Raw genomic sequence first — 12,936 nt, 5'->3', positions numbered from 1 at the left:
AAATATGTAATCCTGCTTCACGTTACCGTGATCATTTAATCCACAATTTCAAACTGATTATTAATGATTATTGTGTTTACACCTTATGCCTGTCACTACGTATGTCTGTCTACCTGTCTCTCTATTTCTTCTTTTTTTTCTTCCCCTTCATTTTTGCTTTCTCTATCCTCCATTACTATATCATTTTATGCGTGTACTATGTATATAATAATCGATGTATATAATTATGTGATGTACATGCTTACTTTTTTTCTCTTTCTTTCTTTGTGGAGGATTTGCTTTTGTGCATGCATAGTTTTCTAACCATAATTCAAATTGATTACTAGTAATGATTGTGTTAAGCCTCTCTGTCTGTCTGTATACCTTCTGTCTATTTCTCCACCCAGTCTTCCTCTTTTTTCTTCCTCCCCTTCATTCTTGTTTTCTCTATCCTCCATTACTGTATCATTTTATACATGTACCATGCATATAGTTATTGATGTACACGCTTACTTTTCTCTCTTTCTTTGTAAAGAATTTGCATTTGTGCATGTTTTGTTGTTGTTGTTTTTTTTTTCCTTATCCCCACCCCCTTTCATTTTTGACTCACTTGTGTAAACAAAGTGAGTCTATGTTTCAACCCGGTGTTTGTGTGTGTGTGTGTGTCCGCGGTAAACTTTAACATTACCATTTTCTCTGCAAATACTTTGTCATTTGACACCAACTTTGGCATAAAAATAGAAAATATGCAGTTCTTTCCAGTCATATTGTTTAAAACAATGTTGCACCTCTGGAAGGGGCACGTAAAAAAATAATTAAATAAATAAATAAGAAGCCAAATTATATGCAAACTGTATTTACTGGGGGGGGGGGGGGTTGTTTGTTTGTTTTGTTTTGTTTTTGTTGTTGTTTTTTTCTCTAAACTTGGCACTTTGATCTGATATTCTGACACAACAACAAGAGCAGTCATTATTATCATTTTTTGTTCAAACAGGAACTTCTTTTGCTAGCGTGGAAGTTATATTTCTGGATGTCTTTGGTGCAGATAATAAAAAAGGGAAATTAATCTGTAATTAATGCTCGGGGACTTAATTTGCTTTAAACTGGTCTTTCTCATCTTAAACATTACATTTTGAAATTATACCCAATACATAAAAAGCTTGTGTGTTTTACTCTCAGTATACAGGGCTTTCACTATGTTTATTCGCCCAAGTGGTCTTTTTCGGAAAACACTAAAATCAATACGAGTGGACTTTATAGATCTACTGGCTGAGCCCTGAAGGTCATGGGAAAAAATCATTTGCGTACACATATTTATACATATTCAAAGCATGTGCTCATATTCTTTTGTTTCAAGTTGATGACCTGCTGGTTCAATCCTATATTCAATCGACAATACACAATAACATGTAATGGAAAGTTGGAGAAGGAGACCGTTAAATATCTATTCAGAGAACGAAAAGCATCTCTATATTCAGAACGCCTCATCACTTACTGGATTATGCCCCAAACTGCCATAAAAATATCAACAAAATTAGTCAGAATTCAGACTTTAAAATAATAAACCGTGAGAGTTAATACCCTTGATGAAACGTAAAAATTTCCAGTCTTAACTTTTCTCAAAATGAAGTCCTTTTCACTTCATACTAGTACGACGTTTAGAAGTGCTTGTACTTGGCTCTACATGTTACTAGTTTAACAAAATGCTCAATTTTCATATCAATTTTAAAACTATAAAACTAGAATGAACTTAAAAGAGAAATTGAATCGACCATGTCGTACATTCCCGGCGGGTGTAACTAAACTTGTACATCTATCTAGATCCAGAGTAAACGGCTAAATGTTGCAGTGTGATTGCGGCGATAGCCACGTCTCCTTTACCGCGGACTTAAAACGAATTTTTAATTGTCCTTAAAGATTTTTTTAATGCCCAAGATACAACAGAATAATATGATTTAAGCGTTCTCACTGCGAATTCCGCAATCGATTTATCGCCCTTAAAAAAACATGTTTAAATAAATATTAAATTTTTGAACGCCAGTTTAGGAGCCAGGATAGTGTATTGGGTAAGACAATTTCTTCTCACCCAAGCACACGGGATTCGAATCTGCCGTCAGGACTTTTTTTTTTTTTTTTTTTTTTTTTAACCCGAAGCTTTATAATAACAAATACAGAACACATTTTAACGATTGGTTTGGTTGCTTTTTTTCAGTGTATCACAAGTGAGTCTTGAAGGCCTTGCCTCTCTTGTTTGATTTGTTTTTGTTGTTGTTATTCGCTTACCCTCTTGGAATATAATTTCGTTCCTTCGTTCCTTCGTCTCTCTCTCTCTCTCTCTGGGTTCGTGCACACGTGAATGTGTGCACAACGGGTGCGTGTGCGAGTGTTTGTGCGTGCGCAACGTTCGTTCGTTTACGCGCGTGTGTATGTGTGTGTGTGTGTGTGTGTGTGCGCGCGCGCGCGCGCGCGCGCGTGGCGCGTGCATGTAAGTGCTGTAGTTAACCGCGCGCGCTGTCGATACAAGTTGCAAGGCATTGCACACAAACACAACTCGCCAGTTGGGCAGCCAGCTGAATCATCCCTGACGTACTTGGTGTGGAGATCTTTGTCCTTCCACACAGTGTATGCCAACTCAGTTTCCTGTAACAACATTCACGGTAACAGCTGCATAGGTTTGTGTGTGTGTGTGTGTGTGTGTGTGTGTGTGCGTGTAATTGATAGGTTGTGTGTGTGCGTGTGTGTGTGTGTTTGTATGTGTGTGCGTGCGTGCTTGATAGGTTGTGTGTGTGTGTGTGTGTGTGTGTGTGTGTGTGTGTGTGTGTGTGTGCGTGCTTGATAGATTGTGTGTGTGCGTGTGTGTGTTTGTGGGTGCGTGTGTGTTTGTATGTGTGTGCGTGTGTGTGGGTGTGGGTGCGTGTGTGTTTGTATATGTGTGTGTGTGTGTGTGCGTGTTTGGTAGGTTGTGTGTGTGTGTGTGTGTGTGTGTGTGTGTGTGCTTGATAGGTTGTGTGTGTGCGTGTGTGTGTTTGTGACTCATAACCAGTTAGTACTGCCTAAATATGGAGAGAGGGGGGCGGGGGGGAAGGGGGGGGGGGGGGCTGGCGCGGGGTGCAGTGGGGAAAGAATGAATGGTAGCTAATTTACCTTATATGGTTGAACTACTCACCATCTTTCTGTCTCTCTGTCTTTCTGTCTGTCTGCCTGTCTCTCTTTAGATATATATCTCTCCCTATCTTTCTATCTGTATCTCAGCCCGCGTGTATGTGTGTGTGGGGGTGGGTGAGGGTAGGGGAGGGAGTCGGAGGTACGGGGGGGGGGGGGGGGTCAGTGTGTGCGCGCTCGCACGTGCGTGTCTATAAGAGTGTGTTTGTGTCTGTGCCTTAGTTTGTGTCTGTGTGCACGTTGGCTAATTACATGTTCAAGAAATCCTCTCTTTAAATCTCCGTCTGTCTGCCTCTGTCTCCCTGTCTCTTTTTGTCTCTGTCTGTCCGTGTTTTTCTGTCCCTCTCTGTCTCTCTCTCTGCCTCTCTCTCTCTCTCTCTCTCTCTCTGCTTCTCTCTCTCTCTCTCTCTCTCTCTCTCTCTCTCTCTCTCTCTCTCTCTCTGCGTCTCTCTGTGTGTCCCTTACTCTCTCTCTCTCTCTCTCTCTCTCTCTCTCTCTCTCTCTCTCTCTCTCTCTCTCTCCCTCCCCCCCCCTCTCTCTCTCTCTCTCTCTCTCTCTCACATACCGTGTTAGGCCGGAGATTTAGTAATAATTTTAAAAAATGTACGACGAATTCTACACCACCGCACAAACGCTCAACAATGTTGTTGTTGTGTTGTTGCCGTATTGCCGTATCAATGAGGGAAGGAAGGGGAAAAGAGTGGGAGTTGGGAAAAAGGATGAGGTGGAAGAGGAAGGGAAAGGGCGCAGAGTTAGCCTCTCTTTCTTTCTTTCTTTTCTTTTTTTTTCTTTCTTTTTTTCCTTTCTTTTCTTTTTTTTCTTTCTTTTTTTTTTCTTTCTGTTTTTTTCTTTCTTTTAAACGTCTGTGGTGATTACAAATTCAGTGGACTACGCAGTCACAGGCTGATTTTTTTTTTTTTTTCCAACTGTTATAGTGTGCCAGCAGTGTCATTCCCACCAGACACACTCTGCCCCCCTTCCCTCCCCATCCCTGTAAGAACACGTGATGTCTGCCGCAATCCCCGTGCTGTAATTGATATCGACGTGTTCGAAACAGACTAGTGTCGGCATGTCAGAACATCCCAGTAAGGCGGTCTGTCTTTCAAGTTGCCCCCCCCCCCCCCCCCCCCTCTCTTTGTTACGCAGTGTTGGACTTGTTGTCACAGAATGTGTGTAGAAACAGGTTTTGAAGTGAGCGAATCAGATCAATCTGTTGAATTGGACGAATCAGGATTAAGCAGTGAATCTGTCAGTCATTCACATAGCGTCACTAAGGACAAGCCAAGATTGGTTACTTTGGTTTAACCTGTTGGAAAAGTTATGGTTCATAATTAGTGTATATGCACGTTTGTTGTGGGACAGTCAGAACAGCTAGTTTGTAGCTGTCTCCCAGAAGAACTGAACACTGACACAGGCTGACTGACTGATCTGTGATGTAAAGTGCAGGGAAATCCTTGATGGGCTGTGAGTACACGACTTGTAATAGCTTTATGCTATGTTGATAACAATGTTTTGTGTCAGTGAATAGTCAGTTTAAGTTGATCTTGTGGCTTGTGGAAAGAAAAGGGGTTAATGTGTGAAAGGTACCCACTAAGTGAGGGAAGTAATGGCCTAAATCTTTTGTGTCCCCCCACCCCCACCCCACCCCCATTTTCTATTTTGTTAGAGATTTTGTTCTTATTTTTTGTTACAATGCTTGGTTCAAATGGTGTAGTGTCTTGGCGCATAAGGGTAGTGCATTGATAATTATGTCAGCGTATTGTCAGTTGTTGACTGACTATGGAAACAATGAAAGCACTGAAAGATGAGAAGCCATGGAGATGGTATGTGTGTAGCAGGTGTGTAGAGTAGTTTGGTTTTGCTACACCTAAAGTGGGTTTGATGTACTTGAATGCATTACTTATTGTGTATACAGTAGGTGGTGTTGGTTCAGTGTGAACTGAACAGTTCTATAGGCTAACACATTGTCAGTGTGTGTTGAGGGTCTTTCATGTGTGTGTGCACATGGGGGTAACAGCAAGTGATGTGGAACACATATTTGACTCATTGGTAGTTTCTTTCTTTCTTTCTTTTACACACTTCTATGGTCATTAAGAATTCAGTGGACTACGCGGTCACAGGCTGATTCACGGCTATAGTACGTTTTCAGAATGGGTTTAAAGCATCAACCACACACGCGCACCTCACGTACTCACGCACGCACGTACGCACGCACACACACACACACACGCACACACACACACACACACACACACACACACACACACACACACAGCCGGAGAGAGAGATACACACACACATATACAGACACGCACACACACACACACACACACACACACACACACACACACACACACACACACACACACACACACACCGCGTTAGGCCGGAGATTTAGTTTTTTTAAAATGTACGTCGAATTCTACACCACTGCACAAACCCCTTAACAGTGATGCTGTTGTTGTTGCCGTATTGCCGTATCAAGGAGGGAAGGAAGGGGAAAAGAGTGGGAGTTGCCGAGAAAAAGGATGAGGCGGTAGAAGAAGGGAAAGGGCGCAGAGTGAGCCTCTCTTTCTTTCTTCCTTTCTTTTTTCCCCCCTTCTTCTTTCTTTTACACACTTCTGTGGTCATTACGAATTCAGTGGACTACGCAGTCACAGGCTGATTCACGGCTGTAATATGTCTTCAGAATGTTTGGTGTTTTTTTTGTTTGTTTGTTTTTTTTGTTTTTTTTTTTTTTACTTGTTTGATTAGAATAGCATTGCATAAAGCATCCAACAACCACACACGCGCACCACACGTGCCCACGCACGCACGCACACACACACACACACACACACACACACACACACACACACACACACACTCACACACACACACACACAAATAGACACACACACACACACACACACACACACACTTGCACACACAGTCACTCACACACACACACACACACCTATACAACCCCCCCCCGCACCCCCTCCCCCCCCCCCCCCCCCCACACACACACAAACACACACATTTTTACCTATTCACTTATTTTACTGACTCACTGATTGATTTCCTTACTGAATCACGTGTAACAATCAGCACAGAGGAGATTTGTTTACTTTGAAATGAACAAATTGCAGATGTGTTTAATTCCCCACAGATTAAACACATCCACACCCACACCCACCCACACAGAGCATATTTTCACTGAATAACACCTTGTTCAGAATGGATGCTGGGGCACAAGCCTGGAGAAGCTGTACTCAGTTCAGCGAAGTAAAATTTTGCTGAAATTTAATTACAAGTTCTAAAAACATGAACGGGTTAAGATCGTTTATCTATCTATCTATATATCTACCAGTGTGTGTGTGTGTGTGTGTGTGTGTGTGTGTGTGGGTGGGTGGGTGGGTGGGTGCACGGTGTGTATGTGGGTGCACGGTGTGTGTGTGTGTACGTGCATATATACAGACATATTAATTGGGTGATTTTTGTAGGGGTGGGCTGAGGGGCGCAAAAGCCGAGTGGTTAAAGCGTTGGACTTTCAATTTGAAGGTCCCGGGTTCGAATCTCAGTAACGGGGCCAGGTGGGTAAAGAGTGGAGATTTTTTTTTTTTTTTTTTTAGATCTCCCAGGTCAACATAATTATGTCAACGCAGCCCTGCTTGTGCCTGAACCCCCATCGTGTGTATACGCAAGGAGAATATCAAATACACAAGTTAAAGATCCTGTAATCCATGTCAGCGTTCGGTGGGTTTTGGAAAGAAGGACATACCCAGCATGCACACTCCCGAAAACGGAGTATGGCTGCTTTCATGGCAGGGGTAAAAACGGTCATACACGTCAAATCCCACTCGTGTACATACGAGTGAACGTGGGAGTTGCAGCAGCCCATAAACGAAGAAGAAGTAAGGGTGGGCTGATGATGTGGGGATGCGTTTAGTTCTTTCGGGAACATTGTCGGCCGAGATACACGGCCTTCGCCCTGTCACCATAGCTGCATGACTTGGCCGCATGAGCAATGCCCCGGAAGATTTCCAAACAAGGAGGTGTAACATGGTACGGCAGTGGACGGAAATAATTGCACGATGATGGCAACACAATGCAACAACGGAAACAAACGTCAACACCACAAAACTTACTGACAGGGACAGATACGAAATGATGTGTGTAAGTCAGTCCCTCACCGTACTAGTCGAAAGTGTGTGTGTGTGTGTGTGTGTGTGTGAGAGAGAGAGAGAGAGAGAGAGAGTGTGTGTGTGTGTGTGTGTGTGTGTGTGTGAAAGTATAGGGGACGTGGAAGTGATCGAGAGACAGGGACAAAAACACACAGCACTGTGCGATGACTGACGTGAAGCAAAACAACAACGATGTCGAAACCTCTGGCAGTTCAGAGTGATCGGTTAAAAAAACAAAAACAAACAAGAAGCCGGAATCCTGTAAGGGGGAGGTGGGTGGCGGAGGGTGGGGGGCGGGGGGGGGAGGGGAAGGGGGGAAGGAGCGCGCGAGGAAGAGGTCTCTGGGGGGAGGGGGGGAGGGGAGGAGGGGGGGCGGGGGGGGGGAGGGGAAGGGGGGGAAGGAGCGCGCGAGGAAGAGGTCTCTGGGGGGAGGGGGGAGGGGAGGAGGGGGGGGGGGGGGCGAGGGGGGGGGAGGGGAAGGGGGGAAGGAGCGCGCGAGGAAGAGGTCTCTGGGGGAAGGGAGGCGGGGGTGGGGGTCGGGGGATGGGGGGGGGGGGGGGAGGGCGAGGGGGGCTGAGGGAGGGGGAGGGAGGTGAGTTCGTGTGAAGTGGTCGGATGGACACACACACACACAAACAAACAAAAACAAAAAACTAAAACAACAAAAACAAAAAAAGGCTACCACATGTAGGCCTACAGTCAGTATGTGGGCGGGAATGGGTTTTTTTTCCGCTGCGGAGGATGGTGGAATTTCACATCGGAAACTCCGTCACACAGCCTTTGACCTGGACAATCGAGTTGGCTATGACGAAAACGAAATAAATCGCGACCACTGTGTGTGCCAGTGCATGAATCAGGACCTTTAAAACAGGCTATGGCAAGAAAGGGAGAGAGAGAGAGAGAGAGAGAGGGGGGGGTAGGTGTGTGTGTGTGGGGGGAGAGGTGGTGGTTGGGGGGGGGGGGCAGAGTGGCGGGGAAGGGGTGTCGGCTTCACAGTATAAAGTCCCAAGGTTTTGCTCCCCCTTTCTCTAAGGTCCTCGGAGAAAAGGTAAAAGTGTTCCCATTGTAGTAAGCAAGTGATCGAGTTTGCCCGACCAACTGAACAGCCCGGCGTATGTGAACAGAAGTGCTATTGTTGCTTTCGCTGCTGCTGCACTGAACGTTTTTTGTATCCTTCCAGCTGATCAGCATTTTGTCGTCATCGAGATTTGTCTCGATCGGTACCGACACCGTCACACCGCTTCGTCTTCTGTCTGGTAAGTTAAATGTATTACTGTGCTTTCAGTATTTGACTTCAGTTTAAGTAGGAATGATTTATGTGTATATCCGAGCGCACGCACGCGCACACACACACACACACACACACACACACACATGATATATATACATATATATATATATATATATATATAATATTATTCCAGCCGTGTGTAACTTAATAATGAACAAAAAGCAAATAGATATATATATTTAGAGAGAGAGAGAGAGAGAATCGAGATTCAAGCGTACAATTCAACTTCAGCTTCACTCCCAAAATGGACAAAAAATGCCTGCCACTGCTGATTTTAATTGCAAAGGTTTCAAAAAAATTAACAACAGAATAACTTGATGCCTTAAGAATTGTTTTCCCTGCAAATATATTTTTTTTAAAACAACTTTTCATTGATGAACATTGAAAAAAAAAGTATTGTCTAAAAATTACTCTTTTTCAGAGAACAGATTTGAGGGTGTTTTTTTTGTTTGTTGTTTTTTTGTTTGTTTTTGTTTGTTTGTTTGTTGTTTGTTTTTGTTTTTGCGGGGGGGGGGGGGGGGGGGGGTTGTTTACAGTTCGGACTGTCTACCGCCATCGGTTTAATTCACATGTTTTCAAATCGATTATGATAACAACTGTTTACAGATCAATCGATAGCGATAACTCTACATCCGGAAATGGCGACGGAGCAGCATATGATGACGTCAGCTGTTGTTCTTCTGGTAGCGCTGGCGCTTGGAAATGTCTCACCGGTGTCAGCCTGGTTCATTGGTGCCAAGAATATGGCACGGGCAAATGGAAAAGGTGAGTTGGTTGTATGTTTCGCACCGTACATATTGGTATGATATTACATGACATTGGTTGTTTTGAGTGAAGATGCCTGGATTCGGGGATAGGAAGGGGATGGGAGGAGAAGGGAGAGGGGAGTTGGTCATGGAATGGACCAATGTCTTTCTCAAAAAGACTCTCTCTGTCTCTGTCTCTGTCTCTCTCTCTCTCTATATATATATATATATATATTGTATGTGTGTGTGTGTAGATATTCAGATCTCTCTCACTCTCTGTGTGTGTGTATATATAAACACACAACACACACACACACACACACACACACACACACACACACACACACACACACACACAGATTGAGATATTTTCCACTCATATTTCGAAGAAGATGGATTGATGAATTGCAATGATGGTGCTGAAAATGTTGTCGGACATGCCTGTACGTTATTTAATGCGGAAGAAGTAGCAGCATAGGAACTGACCAGAAACCGACAGTCACACTTCCTTGTTTGTTGGCAGAGGTGGACGACAGATGCGAGGCCCATGGACAAGCAGGAGACTGTGAGTTCTACAGCTGCTTTGAGCAGAGGTTGTCGTGCGGTGCCAGTGGCTTCATGCTGGATGTTGGCCTGCCCTACTGCCAAAGCTTCCAGCAGGCGCTGCCAACCTTTACGAAAGAGGTTTGCGAAGCCCTGCATCATTCTTCTTCTCATTGTTGTTTGTGATTTCCTTGGTGTTATGTTTGTTTATTATTATACTATTGTATTGTATAACACTTTTTGGTCACAACAGATTTCTCTGTGTGGAATTCGGGCTGCTCTCCCTGCGTTGCTACACTGAGAGTGCCACCATTAATTTTTTTCTTCTTTTTTCTGCCTGCAGTTGTTTTTTTGTTGTTGTTCTTGTTGTTGTTTTGCTTTTCCTATAGATGCGGATTTTTCTTCAGAATTTTGCAAGGGACAACCTTTTAGTTGCCGTGGGTTCTTTTACGTGCGCTAAGTACATGCTGCACACGGGACCGGTTAATCGTCTCGTCCGAATGACTAGCGTCCAGACCACCACTCAAGGTCTAATAGAGGGGGAGTAAATACTGGCTACTGTGCCGTGATTTGAACCAATGCGCTCAGATTCTCTCGCTTCCTAGGCGGACGCGTTACCTCTGGGCCATCACTCCACACGGTGTTGTTGTCATTGTTGTTGTATAATAATCATTACTGTGTGTCGGGGGTGCGGATGAGGAGGGGGGAGGGGGTTTTTACGTGTTGGTTTGGTGTCTGCCTGACCGACTGTTACTGTTTCTGTTGAGATGCAGTGAACACAAAGCGAAAAAATGTGGCAAAAATACACCCTCACAATATTTTGTTGGGTTCGCAAAAGAACACATTTCACACACACGCACACACACACACAAAATTATAATAATGAACTGAGCTTAAAACCAAGAATACTCAGGAAGTGCTGATACATGTTGACCGCCCCGAAATCGTGATGGGAGACATCACACTGCTTTGCGTATCACTTGAATTACTTCCCTTGCCTCATTTCGCACAGTATCTGACAGTGAAATTTATTAACAAAGCCGTGTGAAAGTTCGTGTTAAAAGGTTGAAAGGAACAATGTGACAAAAATTTTCATGATTTTGATACAGTGCTGTTGAGATTCTAGGAAATTTTAGCTCTAACAAGTTTAACATAACGTGACCCACTATCCTGTACGATCTTCTCAGACTTAGTAGAGAAATCGAAAGTAGCTGCAGCTATACATAGTAGCCTCCCATCTTTTGATCAGTTGATTTGGGTCCACAGGGTCAGGTCTTCATCAACAATAGCAATGAGTGCCTGACGAAGCGCTTGCTGCCCTACTACCGCCAGGACCAGGTGGATTGCCATCGCCTGTCCCATGCTGCCTTCAAAGTCATCGGCTCCTGTTACACCGCTCACGACTTCTGCACAGTGTGGAAGAGCAACAAAGGGGCTTTCACTTTTGTCTTTGAACCCCGTCATCTTTTCCAGAAAGGTGCTCTCAAGTGAGTGGAAACTTTTGCGTGTGGATATTATCATGTCAATGGGTGTGACAGTCAGAAAATAAAGATAGCAAGCAAATTTTTAAAAATCCCAACTATATACAGCTGAAAAAACACAAAAAAACCCCAACAAAACTGTATATATCTATACTTTTGTCTGTACATGTCAGTGGGGGCAGCACTTTCTCACCAAATGTTTTCAATCCTGTTTGTTGAATGAAGCAAAGATTATTTCTGTGCTAATCATGTGGCTGGTTGCCCCACCCCATGCCCCAGCAACTAACTTCAAAATAATGAACATATTGGGAGAGTAATTCTGTGCTTGCCTTTACTTCTCTGCACTGATACCTGTGTACAGACAACTGTATTCTATTGTGGTTCATCCCCTTTAATTAAGTAATATATTCATGGCAGGCTTGAGAAGGCAGCTTTTGCTGGTCCGTTCTGTCTTTTGAGCATATGCATGTATGCATGCTGTTACTGCATGATAATAATTGTAAGGAGTAATATGAAAAATCAAAGATATGCGAACATGTAAGCAAATGATCTTTGTTCCATTATACATTCATACACGCAATAACCACACAAGTACTTAACCTGTCTACATGAGTGCCATTTCATGTTAACGTGTGAACACTTATTTTCTGTTTCAGAATTTGGCGTGAAATTTTGGGATTGACATATCGGTGTAACCCAGAACAAGTCCAGTCTTTTGTCCGCAATATCGCCAGTGTATTCTGGTCAGGCATCAGTGGACTCTTCTCTTCTTCCGAAAACTGAGAGATCTTTGTCATCAGAAACTGCTGCCTGCATTTTTTTTGTTTTTGTTTTTTAATAAGCAGGAATGATGGAGAGCAAAATGTGTCTGCAGACCCACTAACAATTCTGTGCATGTTATACAGAAATATAAATGCCTGTAAAATCTTCATTCAATTTTCATGAATATTGTGCTATTTTGACAATTAGTGTGTCTGCTTTGTGCTTTTGAAAACCTGTCACCATCCCTGTAACTTACACTGTGTGGTATTGATATGTGCTTCTTCCCTTAAAGCCCTCTTCCCTGAAAGGCTTTACATTATTCATTGCCCACCCAACCAGAAAGGTCATTCTGACACAAGTTTCTTAGCAGTTCACAGGGTAAATGTGTTAATTTTGAATTTTTGTCCAAGGTAATAATGTTCTACTACCAAGTTTATTTCTGGCACAGCTGGCCAGGCTGGAGAACTGGGCTTTTTGTATTGTTTTTACTTGTCAGTATTTAAAAGTATACATATATTAAATATTGCTGACTTGGTGGTTATTTTCATGTGGACTAATAAAGTGTTTTTGATTTGATTTGATTTGAAATGTATTTTTATCTTGGATTTCCAACTTATCAGTCATTTTTCCAACTTAGCCATTCACAGAAACCATGCTACTCTTCAGATTTGTTAAAGTTTCCAATACTGATCAATTTTTTGTTTGGGATTTTTTTTTTTTTTTTGTTAATGATATGTTTCCCCGGGCGTTCAATTCCAGTCAAATGATCCTCCGATGGCGTTGTATCTGTTGCTGTTAATGTCAGA

The 12,936-nt window shown here is 43.2% G+C and overlaps 1 protein-coding gene across 2 annotated transcripts; it reads left to right on the top strand.

Annotated features, from left to right (window-relative positions):
• The first annotated feature begins 2,544 nt into the window (after positions 1-2,544).
• LOC143298981 (uncharacterized) lies at positions 2,545-12,700 on the top strand. 2 transcript variants are annotated; one of them, XM_076612038.1, is made up of 6 exons: positions 2,545-2,636; positions 8,488-8,563; positions 9,205-9,363; positions 9,868-10,028; positions 11,154-11,374; positions 12,025-12,700. In XM_076612038.1, exons 1-6 carry the CDS (start codon positions 2,604-2,606, stop codon positions 12,149-12,151), a joined length of 777 nt encoding a protein of 258 aa, XP_076468153.1. In that variant the 5' UTR covers positions 2,545-2,603; the 3' UTR covers positions 12,152-12,700. The 2 variants fall into 2 exon arrangements, with proteins under 2 accessions (XP_076468153.1, XP_076468154.1); XM_076612039.1 differs by lacking the exon at positions 2,545-2,636 and adding an exon at positions 4,551-4,605.
• Positions 12,701-12,936: the final 236 nt, after the last annotated feature.

The sequence above is a fragment of the Babylonia areolata genome, chromosome 24 (genome assembly GCF_041734735.1).
Source record: "Babylonia areolata isolate BAREFJ2019XMU chromosome 24, ASM4173473v1, whole genome shotgun sequence".
Classification (NCBI taxonomy): domain Eukaryota; kingdom Metazoa; phylum Mollusca; class Gastropoda; order Neogastropoda; family Buccinidae; genus Babylonia; species Babylonia areolata.
Note: the sequence above shows the minus strand (reverse complement) of the source record. Positions and strands in the feature narration are given on the sequence as shown.

What these genes read in the sequence shown, in the direction of transcription:
- LOC143298981 (XM_076612038.1), top strand. Translation starts at nt 2,604, where the DNA reads ATGCCAACTCAGTTTCCTGTAACAACATTCACG. An exon ending in TGCCAACCTTTACGAAAGAG is followed by an intron (nt 10,029 to 11,153) that starts GTTTGCGAAGCC and finishes TTGGGTCCACAG; the next exon opens with GGTCAGGTCTTCATCAACAA. An exon ending in TTCCAGAAAGGTGCTCTCAA is followed by an intron (nt 11,375 to 12,024) that starts GTGAGTGGAAAC and finishes TTTCTGTTTCAG; the next exon opens with AATTTGGCGTGAAATTTTGG.